This window comes from Melospiza melodia, chromosome 6, assembly GCF_035770615.1.
Source record: "Melospiza melodia melodia isolate bMelMel2 chromosome 6, bMelMel2.pri, whole genome shotgun sequence".
NCBI classification, from domain to species: Eukaryota; Metazoa; Chordata; class Aves; order Passeriformes; family Passerellidae; genus Melospiza; species Melospiza melodia.
This window is the reverse complement of record NC_086199.1, coordinates 15676976-15697442: the sequence shown is the minus strand read 5'-3', so window position 1 is coordinate 15697442 and position 20467 is coordinate 15676976. Positions and strand designations below refer to the sequence as shown.

Here is a 20467-nt window from a genome sequence, read left to right as displayed (position 1 = left end):
AACCTTAAGTTCAATTTTCTGCATTTCATGATACAGGCTTTAACCTCTCTGTACTTAGGCACCGTGTCACTGCAGAAGACAGAAATTCCCCTCAGGAGGTGGTTCCAGGCTCAGTTCTCCTCCTTGCTCACTGGGTGATTTTGGGACAATTTCCACTCCAGCCTTGTTTCTCCTTCTCCAGGAGGGGAACAGTAGCTCCAGCTTTCTAAATGGTTGCAAGGTGTAGGGACAAAATGTGCAACATAAGGCTGCATGTCAGCACTGCTGCTATTTCTTTCCCAGTTCTTTCATAGAACAGACTTATAAGTACCCATTTAAAAGTACTTCATCTATATTTCCACAAGAACTAGCTGTAATTACCTGACCTTCCTGTCAACCACCAATTCAAGGAAACACAGCAGCAAGACCATGGTCTGTGACAGAACAGCAGAGCACAGCACTGACCTGGAGACAGTAATTCTCAGTTCTTTTGGACAGAGGCACCACTGAGAGACACAGAGATGTGCCAGTACCATCCATCTCATAGCACAAACACACACTCTAGCCCTTCAGTGGCAACTGATGTGCACAGGCATTTTATGGGCACTTGCAAATCTTCAGTGAGGAAAGATCAGTGCTGAACACAATCTGCTTGTCCTGCCAAACTGTGACCTCACCATGTCACAGTGATGAAAGTGAAAAAGCATCCAGAAAAAAAGAGGCCTGGAAACACTGGACCTTCATGCTAAATCTGCCCTTTCAGCACACTTGGGCTTATTTCCATTAACAAGTACACACACATGCACACAGATATCTGGGGTTGTTTAGCCTGGAGAAAAGGAGGCTCAGAGGAGACCTCACTATTCTCTACAACTGCCTGAGAGGAATTGCAGCCAGCTGAGGGTCAGTCTCTTCTCTCAGGCAACCAGCCATAGGACAAGAGGACAGTCCTAAGCTGAACAAAGGGAGGTTTGGGTTGCACATTAGGAAGAAATTCTTTGAAAAAAATGTGATTTGGCATCAGAATGGCCTGCCCAGGGAGATGGTGGAGTCACCATCCCTGGAGGTGTTTAAGGAAAGACTGGATGTGGCTCTTAGTGCCATGGTCTGGTTGACAATGTGGTGTCTGGTCATAGGTTGGAGTTGATGATCTCAGAGGTCTTTTCTAATCTAAATGATTCTGTGACTCTGTGAATAACTTCAACACAGGCAGGAAGAAGTTTGCTTCTGGGAATTAGATATGTGGAGACTTCTTCAAGCTGCCAGGGAAAAGGACTATCTTTGCTTGCAGGCTTATGGCACTGTGCCCTGAGCTATTTAACATCAAACAAAAGTAGGAACCAGTGAAAGAAATAAAGGGTTGCTTCCAAACTGGAACTCACTAGGTACAGGACATGCATTTTCCCACCTCAATCCCACAGCTAATACCACCTCCCAGGTCCGCTGCAGTAAAATAGGTATAAAAAGAAATGAGTCTTCTAGCTTCTCTCCCAATCAACCTGTCTTGCTTTCAGGCTGTTTCAGAGGCTGTTTTAGGACAGAAGATGGGCTCATCATCAGTACCAGGAATTTCTGGGAGAAACAGGCTCCTTTGTGGTGCAGTGCAACTGCAGAGGGCAGCTCATGGGGAAGCAACTGCCAAAGAGCAAAGACACGAAGTAGAAAACTTGCCTTATCCTCCCTTGTGACCTTATGGCCACCACTCACCTCAGATCACAGTGAGGAAGTGATTGGTAAACAATAAACAGATTGGTAAACAGTAAACATCAGTAAAGAGCTGTCCAGTCCAAAATAAGGTGGATTGGACCATGGCTTGAGATACTTGCTGAGAGCTTAGTGGCTTGGAGAGCTTATTCAGCATCTATTTGCATTTTTAGGTGATAAAAGCCTTTAAAAAACTAGCCCTTATTTCCACTGTGCCTCAGATACCCTAGGGTGAAATCCATGCCCCAACAGGTGCCATGAAGGCAGGTTCTGGTGAGCCTGTTAAGGTTCTGTGGTAGGGGTAGTTGTATGGACACTGTAAACTCATACAGTGAGCCTTCCCTGGTTGTTAATTCCCTTATCTGCTGATATACTCTCCTTTTCAGGGTTTTGCTGGAACTGTATCATTGGCAGAGGAGTAATAAGACAAGCCAAAGTGCTGGATTTTAGTGTGGGTTCATGTCCAGCCCCTCATTACTGCATGCTGATGGTGTGGCTGCAGGTGCTGCTCCTCAGCCCTGGCACAGCCCTCACTGTGTGATGGTACAGCCTCCTTATTCCTTGGGACAGGGCACAGCTGATCAATTCTTAACAATCACCATTACTTTGGAGCCTAATAATAATAATAATAATAATAATAATAATAATAATAATAATAATAATAATAATAATAATAATGATAATAATAATAATAATAATAATAATAATAATAATAATCTTCAGTGCTTGACACTACTAGTCTCAAATACAAAGTTTACAAGGACGAAAACATTATCTCTGTTTCAGATATGGTAACTCTGGGTGTCTGATATTGTAGCTGACCCTGTTGAGACCTCCCAGCAGGTTGGTGGCAGAGGGAGAAGCAGTGTCCTGGACACTCTTTCCACAATTCCCTGGAGGGTGGGCAAGATGCCTCCTTTGTGGGAGTGACAGTATGTCACCCTCGGCCTTCAGAAAGCTTATCAGTCTTTCAGCTCTTACACTGAACAGACCTTGCCATCCAAGAAGGGATGAGAGCGGCTGAAATTCAGGCAGCTGAGATGTGATTTCAGGAATCTACACTCTTACAGTGATGACCAGTCTTTCACCAGCAAATGATTAATGGGACATCTCAGGGCTGGCAGATTCAATCTCACAGAAAGATGACAGATTTTCTCAGTATAATGTTTTATATACAGATTGAATTAAAGTCCAGATTTGCCCAACTTCTTAGAGTTCAACAGTATTCCCATGAGTGGTGCCATCAGTCACAACCTATGCAAAGGGAATAAAATTCAGTGCTACTGGTATTAAGTCATTAACTTGTAGATCCTTAACAGCTTTTTCAAGAGCTTGAGAACCTCTAGGTAATAGCAAAGATTAGACAAACCTCAGGTCTTAATGCTGACACTTTCTCAAAATTAGCACCTTCAGGGAAGTCTGAGACAAAAACAACTGCAGACTGAATTTCCTAAAATAGATTGTGGAAGACTTGGAAATACTCTGCATATTTTCCTAATGTGTTAATAGGACAGTTTCTAAGGTACTGGTTTATGTCCATCTCTGAAAAATAAATGGTTTGCCTGTTGGGCACCCCACTATGTGAAGAGAGTGACTATAACAGACATATACTTTAGATTGGTAAGTGCAGATGGCTTTAAAGAGTTTTCACTTTACAAAGAAAGCCATTTTGCAAGTCATATGTCTAAGTTTTAGGGAACAGCCAGCTGACTGTGTAGCTGATACTTCTGTTGATGTATGGCATCTATATAAACATAATCCTCCTATTTGATATTATGTGGTTTATTCCTGGTATCCCTTCAATAACTCAGTTATTGCTGGACTTAAGGGCTACAGTCATCACTTTAAAATGTCCTTTAAAAGATCAATGAATAATTCCCATTCCTACTGCTCTCAAGTTCCTTTTCCAAATTGTATTCAGATTCAACTTAAGGGAAATTAAATTGATGACCCACCCAGAATAAAATGGAACTGAAGTCTGAAAGGCCTTCCAAACCAGGTGTAAATTTAATTCTAATATAAGTAAAATTACATTTATCAACTAATAATTTTTCATGCAGTTTCCATAAAATACAGAACACTTGAAGAGGAAATTACATCACATTAACAGATCGAGGCATTTCACCCTGCCAAATGCCCTAATATGAAGTCCTTAATCACCACTCAGGATATTTGGAACTCCTGGCAAGCTACAAGACAAGGCACAGGCTTCTTTTCAGCCACAAAGGCAAGCAAATTGGTTACAGGTTGCTACTGCACTGCCGCCAGGCTTTGCACAGACCATGACTCCCTACAGCACCCGCAGCAGTGGGCAGCCCCCCTGTGCAGGGATGCCCTGGAAAGCTGAGGCAGAGCACCTGCACCTGGCCAGACCGAAACAAGAGTTAAACTAAACCCTCCCTGTGCTCCACTGACGGTCATTTCCTTTGATAATGGCTATGAAATAAAAATGTGCATCACTTTCACAAGGAAAGGAAAATGTCCAGGGATGATTCAAGAGAATCTGCTCCATTGGTAAAAGTCCAGTTTAATAGCAGCATTTGTCAAGGAACAGATATTTGTCTAAAATTATTTCTAACCATTGAACTGATGAAATATCAGCTCCATTTAAAAGACACTTCAAAATAATAAAATAATTAAACAGTCATTAGGGATCCACAATTTGCTGCTATATTTATGTATTTATAATGCAATATGATTTATGAGTGGAAGGGTTAAATTAACTTGCATAATTATTAATAACAGATTTTGGCAGCAGCATCAGTTATTAGCTGATATTCATACTATATTAATGGACACTGTGTCCTCACTGTAGGATAACATCCCGAATTTCCAGACTACTGCTTCCTTGACCTGCTACACTGACTTAAATATCACCCTTGAGCTGCAATTACACAAGCAGGGCAACACCTATATATCCTGTTCATAACAACACAATGCACAAAACCCTTACAAGAACATATTTCTTCAGGTCTGCTTTAGCAGGGTCAGCTGCTTAGCCCTTCCTGCTGGAACAGCTTGTGCCAATTAAGCATTTACTTCTGACTTGTCAAGATGAGGCACAACTCCTTCTGCCAGGAGCAGGTGAACCTACAATTACTTGTAAATCAGCAGCCTCTGACTCATCAGTAACTTCACTGAAGATTTGTTATCTTCTTAATCAGTGGAATGGTAGGCATGTACAAATGGACTGCCATCCACAGAAGGAATTAATGTCTTCAGCTTAGCCAACTCCTTCTGCTTAAAAAAAAAAAAATCAAGATGTTGGAGTGTGCATCTCAGAGTAGAAAGGACTGTTCTATTGCAGAACCAGTTTAATATGTGATGGTTCTTTTTAAAAATTAGACAATGCTTTTAATCTATAGACAACAGAACTCCCACTGATTCGTGCACTGCAAAATCTGGCCTGAGGCTCTTACTTTTAAATACTTCAAATGCATTTTCAAGAGAGAGGATTTTTCCATTATATCAATTTATTACTGTATGAAAAATTCAAAACAAATATGCAAGGTCCCAGAGCAGGGGAGATATTCATCACTTGCCTAAATAACAATCAGACTTGGCAAAACATTTCAGAATTTATTGTGATGAAAAACTCTGAAATGGGAAAGCACTGGAAGCTGTGACTGACCATCTGGTCTTACCAGTGTCTCAAACAGAAAGAGATTTTACAACTCAATATGAGGAGATGTTAGGTGAAAGAGTGACAGCAGAATCCTATAATGAAAGTATTAGTATGAACCTTTCCAGTCCTACCTGCTTTCTAATCACTAATCCTGCTCTTCAGACTTAATGTAACATTTTAGATGCTCAAACTATTTCAAAATTTGTATTTGATTGCTGCTTAAGAAATATCCTCACCATAAATAATTTTCTCATTTTGACTCAGAGGTGAGGCCTTGTAACTTTTATTCCCACAGCAGAAATAACTATGCTTACTGGAAAAAAAAAAAAGGCAGGATGTTGAATTCTATATGTATTTGGTGACAAAATCAAGTGCCTGCAATTTAAGGCAGAAAATTCAATCACTGCATTTCTGATTTAGATGGGTGAATTCTGCTTAATCCAGTCTTGGATGCTTAATGATTTGGTTTGCTGTGCTAAGAGTGAAGGCAGCATCTGTGATGTGAAAACAACATGATGGGGACCTGGACTAGACTCTACCTCTGCCATCCTCCATGGCTCCAGGCTGTGGGCTCAGAGTTCAATTTAGATTTGAAAATCTCCAAATCCTACAGCCAGTTCTGGGAGTCGCATTTCTCCAGTAACACAAAAGTCTATGTGGGAGATGACAAGAATTGAATTTTGGTTTTGCTTTGTAAATTATGAACAATGCTCTCATACAAGACGGCAATTCACAGCATGACAGCTGTGTTACCAAAACTGGAAGGGCTTCCCTGTTTCAGCATTCTGTTTGCATTTAAAAAAAGTCACTGTCTAGACCAGACTTGCTCTCACAGTAGCAGTCACTACTGTAAATGTCTTCATGCAGGAGACAACGTGTCCCCTGCCATTTTGGGGCTTTGTAGGTCTCTGCTGTTCAGGTTTGGTAGTCACTATGTTGTACACAGGATGGAGGGAAATGTCTTCTATTCTAAAACAAACCCAGCCCTGCCTGTTTGCTAACAATTCCTTTGGGCATCACTTGGGAGAAATCCACCCAAGATTCCTCTAATATGTCCAAACATCTCAAAGATGAATGAGTCTTTCAGGCAGAAGGGCAGCAGGTGAAGGGTGGTCCTGCCAGCTGAGCACTTAGTGCCAGCAGCTTTGCAGTGGGTGCTTGTAAAGATAGAGAGCCCTCACAAGATGAAATGCTTAACCAAAGGGAAACTTAAACTGAGAGCTCTCTGAGGTGCTCAGCTCCTGTTGCAGCAGCTACATCAGACTGAGCCAAGCTGACCACTGGGCATCTCAAATTTGAAGACACATCGTGGCCTCCAGGAAGGTTTCAATTCATTTTGGAATCACAGCTTCCCCTCCACTCCTGGGGGATAATCAGACCTCTGCCAAAGACAAAAGTTCTCTAGGCACTGAGTAGGCAAACACATCAGCATCCAAGTACAAGAAAAGCAGTGGTGAGCATCAGGACCAGGCTCAATTTTCCTGCTGGAATAGCAACATGGAGACAGTATTCAGAAAAGGTTCAAACTCATTCTTTGAATCCACATTGGATCACCTGTGCATTTCTACCATCAGGATTTAGGACCAAGAAAATCCCAAGGAAAACCCATTTCTTATTCTTTTATGTCCTAGAGCCATGCAATGTTTATTTCTATAACAAGTTTTTGTTCTGAAAGGCTATTTTAACAATTAGCAAGACATCTGAAAAATTTGTTCACTTGAAGTAACACACACAAAGTTTAAGAAGTTACAGACTATTCCTGTTCTTCAGATTCCTGTCTAATATACACACATTGTGACAGCCCAGAGATGAGTGGCATTCCTCAGGGGATGGTATTAGGACTGGTGCTGTTTAATATCTCTGTCAGCAACACAGACAATGGGATTGAGAACATCCTCAGCAAGTTTGCTGATGACACCAAGACGTGTCATTCACTCAGCATGATGGAGGGGATGGATGCCACCCAGAGAGAGCAGATGCCATCCAGAGGGAAGGGATGACATCCAGAGGGAAGGGGTGACATCCAGAGGGAAGGGGTGACATTCAGAGGGACCTTGAGAGGCTTGAGCAGTGGGCCTGTGCAAGCCTCGTGAAGTTCAACAAGGTCCTGCACCCACGTTGGGGCCATCCCGAGTATAAACAAAATCTGTGAAGAGAACAGACTAAGAGCAGCCCTAAGGTGAAAGACTTAGGGGTGCTGGTGGACAAGATGTTTGACATGACCTGGCAATGCGTGCTCACAGCCCAGAAAGCCAAGAGTGTCCTGGGTGCATCAACAGAAACATGACCATCAGGTCAAAGGAGGGGATTCTCCCCTCTACTCCACTCTCATGAGAGCCCATCTGCAGTACCATGATCAGCTCTGGGCACAGCATAAGGAGGATGTGGACTCACTCCAAGAAGGGCATGAAGATGATCAGAGGGCTGGAGCACCTTTTCTATGAGACCTTAGAGGTCCCTCTATGAGGCTGAGAGAGCTGGAGAAAACTCCAGGGAGACCTTATAGCAGCATTCAGCACCTGAAGAGAGCCTACAAAAAATGTGGAGAGGGACATTTTACAATGGCAGGTATGGCAAGGACAAGGGGTAATGGATTTAAACTGGAAGATCATAAATTTAGATTACATGTTAGGAATAAATTCTTTACTGTGTGGGTGGTGAGGTACTGAAACAGGTTGTCCAGAAGTGTTCAAGGAGCACTTCCCCATCCCTGGAAGTGTTCAAGGCCTATTTGGATGGGACTTTGAGGAACCTGATCTAGGGGAACGTATCACTACCCATGGCAGGGGGGTGAAAATAGATGATCTTTACAGTCCTTTTTAACCTGCACCATTTCATGAATCTACAGTCTGTCCCAAAAGATCTGAATGCCTTTATCTTTCCTACTTGCACTAAAGGGACCCTACAGGCTTTCTGAAATTAGGCTGTACATCTGAGCTTATACAGCTGCCAAAAGGTTTCACCCTTCTTGTAGCTGGTCATTTTTATTTTGGCATTTTCACCGGTCCAAATAATTAGTTAATTAGATGCTCTGTCTCCAGAGATAAAGATTTCACTCTGAAAAACAAAATTATACAATTACTGCATGGAGATTAGAGTCCTCTGCAGTGATGTCATTCACTTTGGCCTTGCACTGACATGATTGTGCTTGATCTCAGCTGACAGCTCAGGGCAAACTTCCGCTAAGGTCAGGAGCTGTAAAGACTTCACTGGGCACCTATGTGCCAGCATTCAACCACCAGAGACTGGTTCATGTATCCAGACTCAGCTCAAGCTTCCTCCTCTAAATTTTGACTGAAGCAATGTTTGAATGAACACTTCCTTCATCCAGAGAGCAGACGGCAACACCACGGACTCCTTGTCCGATATGGGAGAAAGGTAAAGCAGAGACAGCAAATGTTGCTCACCAACAAGTGAGGGGTACAGGCAAGAACATCCTTTCTCTTCCTTGTGCCATTTTAAAGAAGTCACTTCTGATATTTTTTTTCATAAGACCTGACACAGGTTTAAACTGATACTGACTACTGTGTATATCTAGCTCTAACCCCTTTCCCCTTTCCTGTTTTGAAAGCCTGGCTTTTACTTCCAGACAAAGTCCTTTCTTCTTTGCAATGCCCCTGGAGAAACCTGCATGCTCACAGAGTATTTAAGGGTTGACAACAGAAGTTTTTCAGATTTTTAAGGGTCAACATCATTTGAACTAGCTTAATCTCATGGGCCGCTGAAGCCTGGTTAGAAATGCTGCCTAAACAAGTATTCCATCCACCTTGTCTTAGTCTTGGCTGAAATCCAGAGACAAGGAGAAAAGCAGATGGAGAGAAAAAGACACAGTTAATTAAAGGCCAGGTTCTGAGCATCTCTATTGCCTTCAGGTCATTACAGACATATCTAGGGAACACACTCAATTTCATTGAAAGTTCCTTCTTCCTTTGCTGTCAGCATCTAAGTTTAGTTGGCCTTAGGCCCCTCAGAGCCTCATGAGCTTTCCCTTCACTTCATCAAGGATCAGTTTTCTAGGCATGGGTTAAAGAGCAGGCTGCTGCTTGCATAAGGGCAGTTGCTCCAGAAACATCGATGGCCAAACCGTCTGCAGGAGCTGCCACGGGCTCAGGGACCGTGTCTCCTGACAGTCCCCACCATCACACAGTCCCCACCATCCCAGGCACTCCTAACATGGGCTGGAGTCCCTCTCCTCAGCCTCTGGGTAAGGTACACATCTGTATCAAAACAGACAGCAGCATCTCAATGGGATGACAAAAAACTACACCTGAAATGAAGCTCAGGGAAGTCAAAGCTCAAACAGCCCATGTGTCCCACTTTGCAGGAAAAGGTGCAGGTGAACCAGCAATACTGAGAGACCCAGCATGGCTGATGGCAGCTCTCATCTGGATACTGTAGGGCAGATGGATTCCCAGGAGGAAGCACAGGGTTGTGCTGCCGCGATGGAATTGGCTGCAGAGCAGAGGCAGTGAAGGCAAGATCAGGGGTTGGATGGGGCACCATAAATGCAAGTAGTCCATGTGAAGGAGTTAAAAATGTGGGGAAAGGAGACCTGGGGTCATCCCTGAAGGAGGAAAAAAGCACTCAATTTAATTTCCCATAGTCATGTGGTTTCATTCATTTATTCAGTGCCTCCTCAGGATGTGCTGAAACACTAGCCACACGTTCTTAATTTAAGTACCCAACTCTAACAGGGAGGTGTCTCCTAAAACAGGGAAAGCTGGTGCTCCTAACACTGCTTGTGGTTTTAGACTGCCTGCTAAGCTGTGTGATTCTACTCATTTTCTCCAGAGGGAATTAGGTTATTTCCCCTCAGAGTAAACACAGCATTTTCCAGCTATTATATGTGAATTCTAGGATTCTCTGCATCTAATAGATTTTGTATAAATCTATCTGCAGGAAGCAGAACTAAAGATTTGTTGCTGGATCAACCTGTCAATACTGAAGTGTGTAAAGAGACACTAAATGTACTATAATTGTTCCTAAAAGTCCTCACAGCACAATAAAAGCCTTTCAGGGAGTGATTCAGCTGCTCACAAACAGTTATGCAGTGCCATCCCATACAAACCAAGTAGGGTTTGTAAAACAATCAGGTGAGACTAATGGAGAGGTTCTCTGATTTTCCACAACAGCAGCTTGAGGCCACGTCAAAGAGCACTAGATGCTTCATACAGCAGAAAACTGAGCTGTCAGTGTCTGTAGTGACTGGAGAGACAGGATTTTTGCATCTCTTGGCTTTAACCACCCAGCCCAAACCATGGTAGCTGCTTTAGAGTTGATCTAAATCTCCAGCAACATTCAGTTTGATTGCAGAGGGAGCTTTTAAGGACAGTACCTAGCAGACTGCAGCCTTTTGTGGCTCACAAAGCTCTGAAAGCAATTCCAGCATTTTTATGTAGTACCTCATGACACACACACTGCACCTTGTAAGGGTAAAAATCTTGCAGCTCCTGGACTGCTGCTTTTTTGCAGATGTCTTTCCAGTACTAAACTTCATTCACGTAGCAAGTTCAAAGTGCAAATCTAGCATCAACCACTTCACAATAGCTTTTGGCTCTTTACTTTCCTCTCCTCTGAATACCATTTAAAAGCAGTGTCTATAACATCAATATTTAACCACAAGGCTTGTTGTTTCTCCCAAGGAAGTGGATTGCTGTACACATGGACTAAATCACAGTGCCTAGACAGCTGATGATAATGAAAGCATCATTCAAGATGAGACACTTGATTGCTACTCTAAAGCTTACCAGTGAAAGAAATGTGTAATCTCTTTTTTTCATTGTATTTGAAATGAAGCCACTTGCTTAAGTATTAGTCATCTGGATTTATATAGCTCATTTTTAGAACTGTGTTAGCACCTGGCAATCCAGCCTGAGAAAGCATCAGGCTATCCCAGTCACAAGCCCATTAGATTTCTTGTTCTTCTTTCTGCAGTGTGTGACAGACTTCTTTTTTTCTGACATGATTTACTTCGCACTTGACAGGGGACAAATCCATGCACTCAGAGCAGCTGCCTGATGGAGGGGAAGCAGCCTGGCAGTGGTGCTCCCTTCCCAGTACAGCTGGTCAGCAGGGCTGGTCCCTGTGCCAACACTGCCACATCTCATCCCCCTCAGGGTAACAGGGCACCCCAGGCACAAGAAAAGAGAGTGACAAAGTACTTTATTTTCTGGCTGTGATGCAAAGATCAAGGTAATTTTCCATATTACTGCCCATGACATTTTCCTGAACATTGAAAGAGGTTTTTCCTGCTCTAAAAACTATCCCTCTCTAAACTATCCCTCTTTGTACTTCCTTTCCCAAGTGTTTCACTGTTGGCTTTTCTTTGCCTTAATTTTCTGCAGTGTAGCACAAGTACAAAGAATGCTCCTGGCAGAAAAGTCACTGAAAAATTCTGCCTGTCCTCTGCCTTCCTACAAGCTGTGCAGAAGCCTTCTTCATGTCCTCTGCACATCTGGAGATGCCGCTGATAAAGACAAACAGCCAGATGATGATACCTAATGATTTATTTTTCCCTGGGGGAAGTGCTGAGGATACTGGATACACTTTGCAACACTGCTCCCAGGAGAGTTTACATAAGCAGGGAGAAGAATTAATAGGCAGCCTTAGAGGGAGAGACGAATTTATGAAAATGCAAAAGCATTAAGGAGATTTACTGGAACACCAAACTCCCTGAACCCAGTGGGTGCAGTAGAACCAGGAAGGTCTCTCCCACAGTGCAGGGACCATGGGGACAGATGTCACTCTCCAGAAATTATCTGTATGCCAGGGATCACAGGAATACTGATGTGGAAAGCAGCTGCAGAGCTAGCCAGCAGGAGCTGAAGGCACCAGGTGTGCTGGGCATGGGGACGTATGGCTGGAAATAAGGAGGAGCTTGGATGCACTGAGTAAGGCTTGGGAACACTGACTTGTATGAAGAGAAAGAGATGAGTCTTAGCCTGCATGTGCATTAGTGGGAAAGCTGCTCACTTGCCATTGACTCCTGACATGCCTCCTATTTTTGTAACAGTTGTAATCAATTTAAAACCAGTGAGCCTGAGTCACTGCTATGGTAAACTGTAGTGCCCCAGTGTCTTGACAACAGCCAAACATACTGAATGGTCTAGACAGAGTGTTTGGATTTTTGTCTGCTTATAAATTAATTTGCCTTGGAGCACCCAGACCTTCAAGCTGCTCACCTGGCAAAAAAGGGGTCATGACACTGAGGGGGCAGCACAGCACTGTGTCTCTGCAGGAATGCATTTCCCAGGGCTAGGGGATTAGGGAACCATGTAAAACCAGGGAATCATATCTAACACAATGGAAGGAGGGAATTTCTCTGGCTTTCCTCCAAAAGCCAAGCATTATTCATTGATCAGAAAACAGATCTCCATCTCTACTGAGAACATTTCTTCTTCCATTTGCTAAGTGGAAAATGACAAAAGAGCTAGCTGTGCCCTTTCCCACATCACTTCTGCTGTCTGTCCAGGTGTCCCCGTGCTTTGCCCTCCTTCAGCACACCCCAGCAGCATCAGCAGCTACTTACTTGGCACCGCCAGCAACCTCGGGGGCGGCGGAGGCGGAGGAGGCGGTGGTAACAGAGGAGGTGGCCTGCACTGGCAAATTTCCTGGCAGGTCTCTGTAAATTTCTCTGCTACAGGCTTGGAGCATGATTTCTGGGGTTCACCCTGAGTGATCTGTGAAGAAACAAGTCATTGCATGAGCAGCAGAAGAGTGAAAACTGATGAATGTGTTTTTTAGGCTTGAGTACCTGAGTGGCAGGCACCTCAAACCTGTAGCGAGAACTGAGCTATAGCTCCTAAGATGCCCCTTCCCTACATGGTCCACATTTTTAATATTTCTTTTATTTAACACAATCTCTTCAAGAACTCTTTCCCTCAGTCAAATTTGGTTGAGATTGGCCAGCTGGTTTCTGAGTTATTATGGGCTAAGGAGAAGGCAGGCAGTGGCAGACAATACGATTGCATAAGCCTTCTTTCCTTAGGAAAGCCATCTAGCAGCATGCATTATTCACAGGGTCATTGCTGCAAGCCAAAGAGAGCTAATAAAAATTACAAGACAGTTAGGGTCAGGATTATGTTCATTTTCCTTAAGGCAGAACTGAGAGCCAGAGGACATCCCTCCTCTGCTTTGCCAGCCTCACTTGGAAGTTCAGAGAGCATTCCACGGGGTGTTTCACTTCCTGCCAAGAGGGGAGGCCACCCGCATTTTAATCATCTGTGGACCACAGCAATGACATGGTTTAAATGGAAATGCCACATTGTAGCCTCCTGTGAGATGCAGTGTTGGTTTATAATAAAAGTGAAGATGAGGCATTGCAGAACCCCAGCATAAGCATCACTTGGCCATGAGCAATGATTTGATACCAGTACTGGTATACAATATATTCAGTAGCTTGATCTAGTCACAACAAGGACTATTTATTAACAGCATATTTTTCTTATCATAGAAATATTTACATAACTAGGGATTCAAGGAATATTCAGTAAAATTCGGTAAAATGTAATGCTGCAAAATGGAGTCAGTCCCCAATGAAAAGGAAATTTGCTGAGCATCACAGAAGCTTCTGAGAGGTGTTAACTTCAGAGGTCTCTAAGCCAGCTCTTTCTGAATGACTTACACAGGATTCAATTTCGAAGAGACAAAGCAAAGCCTAAAAGATTAACAAGCATGTTATCTAACAAGCACTTCGAATGCTTGTTAGGAGACCGCCTGGGACAGACTGGTGTCCTGCTGAAGCTAAGGACAGTTATGCTAGCATATTTTCTTGTCAAGTTTGGTCTCAGGCGGGTTATTGTCCTAATAGTTTTGGCCTAACATCACCTTCTTTAATTAGCTTTTTTCCACAACACGTTGGTCACTACAAAAAGGATGTCTCATGCCATGCTCTCTGATCTGTTTTAGGCAGGCTTCTCATGCCTCTCTGGCAGGGTCACCCAGGGTTGCCTTCTCCCCACTTCCCTCTGCTGCCCAAGTTTTGTTTCCCTGCCCCTGCCAGCTCTGGGCACACCGTCTGTCTCCTCTCCCCTTCCAACCCTGGCCCCCAGCATGGCCAGCACGCCTGTTCCACTGCCCACAGCTGAGCACCAAGGGGGCTGCCCTGCCCTGCAGGAAAGCTGTACACATTGTTTCATGTATTTCTGGCCAAAAAGAGAGACGTGGCTAATTAAAACGGCATCACTGCACAAAGGACGTGCTCACATGCGTAGGAGGTTTCTAAATGCAGAAAGACGCATTACTCTGGCCTCAGGGAAATGGAGGTAGGGCTTTGTTGATTAAAAATTATAGGGAGGGAGCAAAGAATAGAAAAGGCTACGTGTAGCTAAGTTGGAAGGACAGCTCAGCACAGCATAAGGCAGAAGGCTCAGTTCTTTAAACAGCTTGTCTAAATCTATTACCAAACATAGGGGAAAACAAATTCAGCACAAGTGCTTTCCAACTTTCCCCTTCACCATCAGGTAACAGTAAGAGGATGGTTAAAGATCATCCCAGACAGCTTCCAGGAACTTACACAAACTCTGAACACTCTAATGAATCAAAGCGACTTGGCTGTGTAATCCCTCATGACTAGTAATAAATCTGTCAGCTAAGAAGGTTTATTTGTTTTTAAAGTAAGTGATCCCAGGCAGCAGAATATCCTCCATGCTGCTTCAGCTCTTCCAGCACTGCTCACATGAGGGCTGGGGTTCCAGGCATGCTCCCAGGAACAGCCCTGTGGGAGAAGTGTCCTTCCCTGCAGTGTGGGGGCATACCTGGGGTCCCTCCTTGTTCAACAGGTGTGACAAATTTACTGTGCTGACAGCAGGAGGTGGGCAACACCTCCCCAGTGGCGCTGGCAGCTGATTAGGAAGCAGCTATTCACTCCTAGCTACAGCCTGGGCCCTGGGTTATCGAATCCTGAGAGCTCAGTGCAGTCATGCAGGGGACAGTAAGATGGGAGAAGATGGACACAGGGAAGAATAACCCTGAGCAGACTTGGAGCCAGCTTCCTTTGCAGATCAGAAGCAGCTTTGCATATGTAAGTTTGAAGACACTGCTGGTACGGCAAAGCTACATTGACTTACGGCTCTAACTTAATATCAAGCAGAAGCAAAGGCTTGCTCTGTCTTTTTTTAGAGCTATTGACTACTTTTAAATCCCTGGAGGCTCTCCTCCCTTAGGCTGGTAATAGAGTGTCCTCAGAAAATAGTGGATAATTTTCTCAATTACTTTTCAGACAAGATTAATGCTATCATGGCCAGTCACTTGCTACTCCTGCTCCTCTCTACTTTAAAACTACTATTCTAGAGAAAAAAAAAAAAAAAACAAGAAAAGAAAAAAAAAGGAAAAGTTGCTTTATTTCTCAATACTTTAGCCTGAACCTCTATAAAAATTTCCCATGATCATTTTTAAATAGTCAGGAAAGAACTGACATTTAAAAGCATGGGCTTTATCACCTATTTGTTTCCCTTCTCCTGTCACTGGATGAAATGTGTGGTTGTTAGAAGATAGAAGTAGGAGCATAAATATTACCTTGACAGGTTTGTCTTAAAGGCTTTGTTTTAAAAACAAAGATATTTTAAGTTGGTTGAAATCTGCCAAGAAAAGGAAATACACAAATTGAGGTTGAGGGCCTCAGGGAGGAGAGAAACAGTCAAGGACTGCAGCAAGAGGACAGAATAGTAACAGTAATATAAAGCAGCAGATAACAGTAGCAAGATAGAATCAGGAAAAAAAGGAAGGCATTTGGCTCCTTTTCAAGGAAAAAAAAAAATCCCCTTGTTGATGTCTATTAGTCTTCTTATGAAAGAAATGAAGGCTATTACTTGTGTCTTCTAAAGGTAAGCAGAAAAAATCACTAGAAAATATGCTTTAGGGAACAATCTTGCTCTGTCAGGAGATGATGAAATAATACTCCATTGTTTCTTTCTTACTGCTTGCAATTCAAGGTAACTTGCCTTTACAGCATGTGGGAAGAAAAGTGTTTTGAAAGAGCCACACTTTTCTATGGCCAGGTCAACGAAATGAATCTGGCCTCACACTTTACTGCTTATTTGCTCTGGCAGACTCTCCCATGGCCCCAGAATGGCTTTGGAAGAGCTTTGCAGGTAAGGTGTAACTGGAATTCCAGCAGGCTGCCAGGCAGTGTGTGGCACAGGGGTTGCCTTGGCAAGGGATCACTCTGAGATGGATCCACAGGGTTTGTTCCCTAGCTCTCCCAGCCATTCCTCTGCTGCTGGAGGTGCCATGAACACCTTCTCTTGGCCTATCTGAAACTTGGTTGCTTGCTTGGCACGAGGCTTTCTTAGCACACTGAGCAGTTGGCCAGTCTAGGCATATGCTGCCTGGACTTCAAGCTGATGCATTTTTCCCCTGCTCTGAAAATACATAGAGTTGATTTTATGGATTTGTGCATTTGATGTGAACGTGTTTTGCAAAAAGAACAAATGTTTTAAAATATTTATGGAAATGAAAATCTGATCCACAAATGTCCAGGGAAGAACAAACAGAAAGTGGTAACTGGTGGTTTCCTTTTGCAGTCTCTGTGTCTGAAGTTTATGCCTGTGGAATATTTCTCTTTAATCCACTATTTCTTTTAGAAACAGTGATCCTAGTCCTGTTTTGCATACCATGGAAGAATAAATCTGCATGTGGTCAGAACTGTTTAGTATTTCAGTAGAGTCCCATGGGGTTGCAGCAGTCCACAAGCATGTTCTACAGAGTGGGATGGGAAAAGAGGATTAATACAGTCCCTGGAGGGTGGCCTTCTTGTGACTTTTTTTAATCAGGTAAAAGGAGGAAAGCTTTAACAGAAAAGTGCAGTTGACTGAAGGCACAGAGACCTCTAAAAGCCTGCTGATGTAGCAAGAGCTTTGTCTCTTGGTAGCAGTCTACAGAGATGAGATGAGATGAGATCTCACCACTGCTGCATAAATCCCAGGACAGCTCTGTGCAATTCACATCAGTTAATCCAGATCCATGTTTACAAAACCAGAAAAAATGTGTCCCTGTTATTTATCATGACTCTTTCTGCACTTTTTAAAATTATGTCAAAAGCCTCTGACAGAATCATCCCTTCCCTCTGGTCACAGAACTGGCTACCACGCTAATAAGAAAAGATTGTGGGTTTGTTTTGGTTTTGGTTTTAGTAAGACAAATGTTTCTCCTTTGATTAGCATCTGACTGATTCTTTTAAGTGTCTCAAGGCAGGGCCTAAAGAGGAAAAGCCGAGGTGGGAGGGAAGGCTATGCCACACTAAGTCATTGCGGGGACAAATGCGTGCAGAGGGGCTGGGGGATGTGAGAAAACAAACACAACATGCCTGCTGCTAGAGATGGAGCAGGGCAGGGGAGCAACGATGCAACAGCACAGAATTAGTCAAGGAGAGAATGGCTTGTGAGAAGATAAGAGCAAGGATTACGACTCAACACGGGGAAGGGAACCATGGGAGGGGTTCAACCATGAAGGAATTTCAGTCACAGGAAGGATGGAAGGCTGGCATGCCAGCGAGCATTCAGCACCTGCCCTACCCATTGGAATCTGCTGGCGGGAGCCTAGTTTTGGGAAAACTGGAAAAAAGTAGGCTTAGTGTTTGTTCTTCCACAGAACAGCAGGCAATAGCACAAGCACAGTTGATGAATGGGTCATTCATCCAAATTCCAAATTATTGCAAGGAAAGGCTGGTGAGCTCCTTGGCTTTTGTATTTCTCAGAGCCTGTTTCAATTTTTATAAATTGTTTTAGAAAAATCGTTTTAGATCATGTGAGTAGTTTGCCAGAAATATGTTTATCTGAGGTTTTTTCTCTGCTCAGTTGACTGATGGGGGGAGGTTGCAGGAGGCATCTCTTCTCACACAACTGTGCTTCCCTGAGAAATTCAGCAATAGTTTAACTTAAGATTAGCTATCTAAATACTAGAGGAGGACAGCAGGAAGGTAGTGCTGGCAGTAATTTTTATGACAGGACATTGCTTTAAAGGTTGTTTTTGTTGTATTTCTGTTCATCTTAATCCACAAGGAGCACAAATCCTCTTTGTCATTCATGGCAAGAGACAAGATGCTAAAACAAACAACATCTCTCTAATCTCTTGGGAGTCACTAAGTTTAGATCAGGGAGTAAAAGATGTGGAGTCTCCACTTTGTTTTTCCAAGAAAGAAACTGTAATTGGTCTGTTCTTGAACGGCACTTGGCTGGCTCATCAATCACTTCTCTGAAGACTTATATTATAAATAAACTTTGAAATATCGAAGTGACGCATTTGAGATGAGCTTTGCTGCTGTCCTGATTCTCCAAACTGGATGGGTGCTCTCCCTCACTGTGCACCAATTTCTCCCAGTCTCTCTTGCTGGCCACCCACATTACAATCAAGGTCACGCAACACCACGGCGTCGGAGTTGGCAAAAGCTGATTCAGCCCTTTACCCAGAACACCCTCCATTCAATTCGCAATCAATACCGAAACCCCGCGGCAAGGCACGGCCGCCGGGGCTCCGCTCCGCCGCTGCCTCTTCCCGTGCATCTTGCCACCCACAGCAAAATGCGCTCCCCAGCCCTCCGACCGCCGGCGCGCCGGAGAAACTCAACTCCATCCAGCTGGGAGCGAGCGCTCTCGGACCGAGTTCAGCGCTCCGGGGCTGGCACGGCCGCCCGTCCCGCAGCACCGGCAAGGGGGGCCCTCTCCGGGGACAGCAGCGGCTCTCCCGGCTGTGGGGCCGCCTGCGCGACCACCGCCCCGCCACGGCCTCCTCCCGGCATTGCCGGGGGTGCCGGAGGGGCTCTGCCCGCGCCCCCGCGTTTCCCCCGCCCCGGCCCCGCCGCCCCCGCGCCCCGCAGCTGCGAGCGGGCTCGGGCGGCCCTACCTGGAGGGACCCCCAGAGCGGGTGGAGGGCACAGTGCAGCAGCAGGGAGGGCCAGCAGCAGCGGAGCAGCCCCAGCAGCTGCCGGAGCAGCATCCCTCCTGGGCGGGCGGGCGGGGGCGCGGGCTCCGGGCGACCTGGGGAGGGAGCAGAGCGAGCCGGCAGCAGAGGCGTTGGCTCGCACCCATCCCCGGAGCGCGACTGTCCCAACTTTAATTCTAGAGGGGAGGGAGGGAAGGCGGGAGGGAAGGAGGGGGGGAGGGAGGCAGGGAGATGGGCGGGTGGGGAGGGGAAAGAGTGGTCGGGAAAACCCAGAGCCCTGCACGTCCCGGCTCCCTCAGCAGGGAGACGCGCCTCCACCCCCCCGCCCTGCCCGCCTCCCTCCCCGCCCGCCCCGCCGGCTTCCCCTCCCAGGGATGCTCCGGCTGTCGCCGCCGGCAGCCTCTCCGTGCCGGGGGCTTCCCGGCCGGCGCTCACCGCTGAGCTCGGGGCTCCCGCTCACACGGGAGGGGAGCGGGAAAAGTTTGGAGCCAGGCGAGGAAAAAACGAGCCAAGGCGGGGGCCAGGGCCGGAGCCGGAGGGGAGAGGCGGGGAGAGCGGCGCGGCCGCGCAGCCCGGGCATTGCATCTCCCACCAGCCCGCCGCCGCTGCTGCAGTGATTTTTCAAGCCCATCGAGGCAGTCCCTTCCGCGCACGGCTCCCCTCGTCTCTCCCTCCCCGCCCGGGCTCCTCCCGGCGGAGCTGCCCCCGCTGAGCCCCGGCGGGGCTCGGGGACCTGCGGCCCCGGGAGCGCCGCACCCGCCCCGCGCCCTCCCCGCCGCCGGGAGCGGGACCCAGCCCGGGGAGGCGCGGGATGGACCGGCACCCCCGGCCTGGAGGAGCCCGAACTGCGGCCAGGAGGTTTTGGGGTTGGTGGTTGTCGGTGCTCCCTTCTCTCGGGAGTGACGCGAGGGTTTGTCCTGTGACAGGCGGGACACGGGGCTGGGTCGGCCCGCTGTCTCTGGGATGAAATAGGGAAGACGCTTCATGGCATTTGTGGTTCTATGTTCCAACAAAACACGCGGAAATGTGTAACAGTGCATGAGGGGAAGTGGATGGATAGACCACCCTCCAATATCAAGGCACCACAGGAAGGAAACAGTAGGAAATCAAGGATGAAGATGGTTTTGCTTCCAATGAAGCGCTAAAAGCAAAACAGCTGTTTTGTGAATTGGGCTATTGCTGAAAGTTGGGCCTTGTGGGTGTCAAGATGACCATAAAACATTTGTTATTGGGTCCATGACACAGGGATCTTGTTTTCAATGTTTCAAATGCAGTAAAGCA

General features: G+C 45.6%; 1 protein-coding gene across 1 annotated transcript in view; it reads right to left on the bottom strand.

The window, feature by feature from the left end:
* Positions 1–19245, bottom strand: part of PRIMA1 (proline rich membrane anchor 1) — a 49911-nt gene extending 30666 nt beyond the window's left edge. The window contains exons 1-2 of the mRNA XM_063160062.1: positions 19148–19245; positions 12837–12987 (exon numbers count right to left, since the gene is read on the bottom strand). Of these exons, the coding sequence (XP_063016132.1) occupies positions 12837–12987; positions 19148–19240 (244 nt within the window). The 5' untranslated portion in view covers positions 19241–19245. The remainder of the gene's footprint in view (positions 1–12836; positions 12988–19147) is intronic.
* Positions 19246–20467: the final 1222 nt, after the last annotated feature.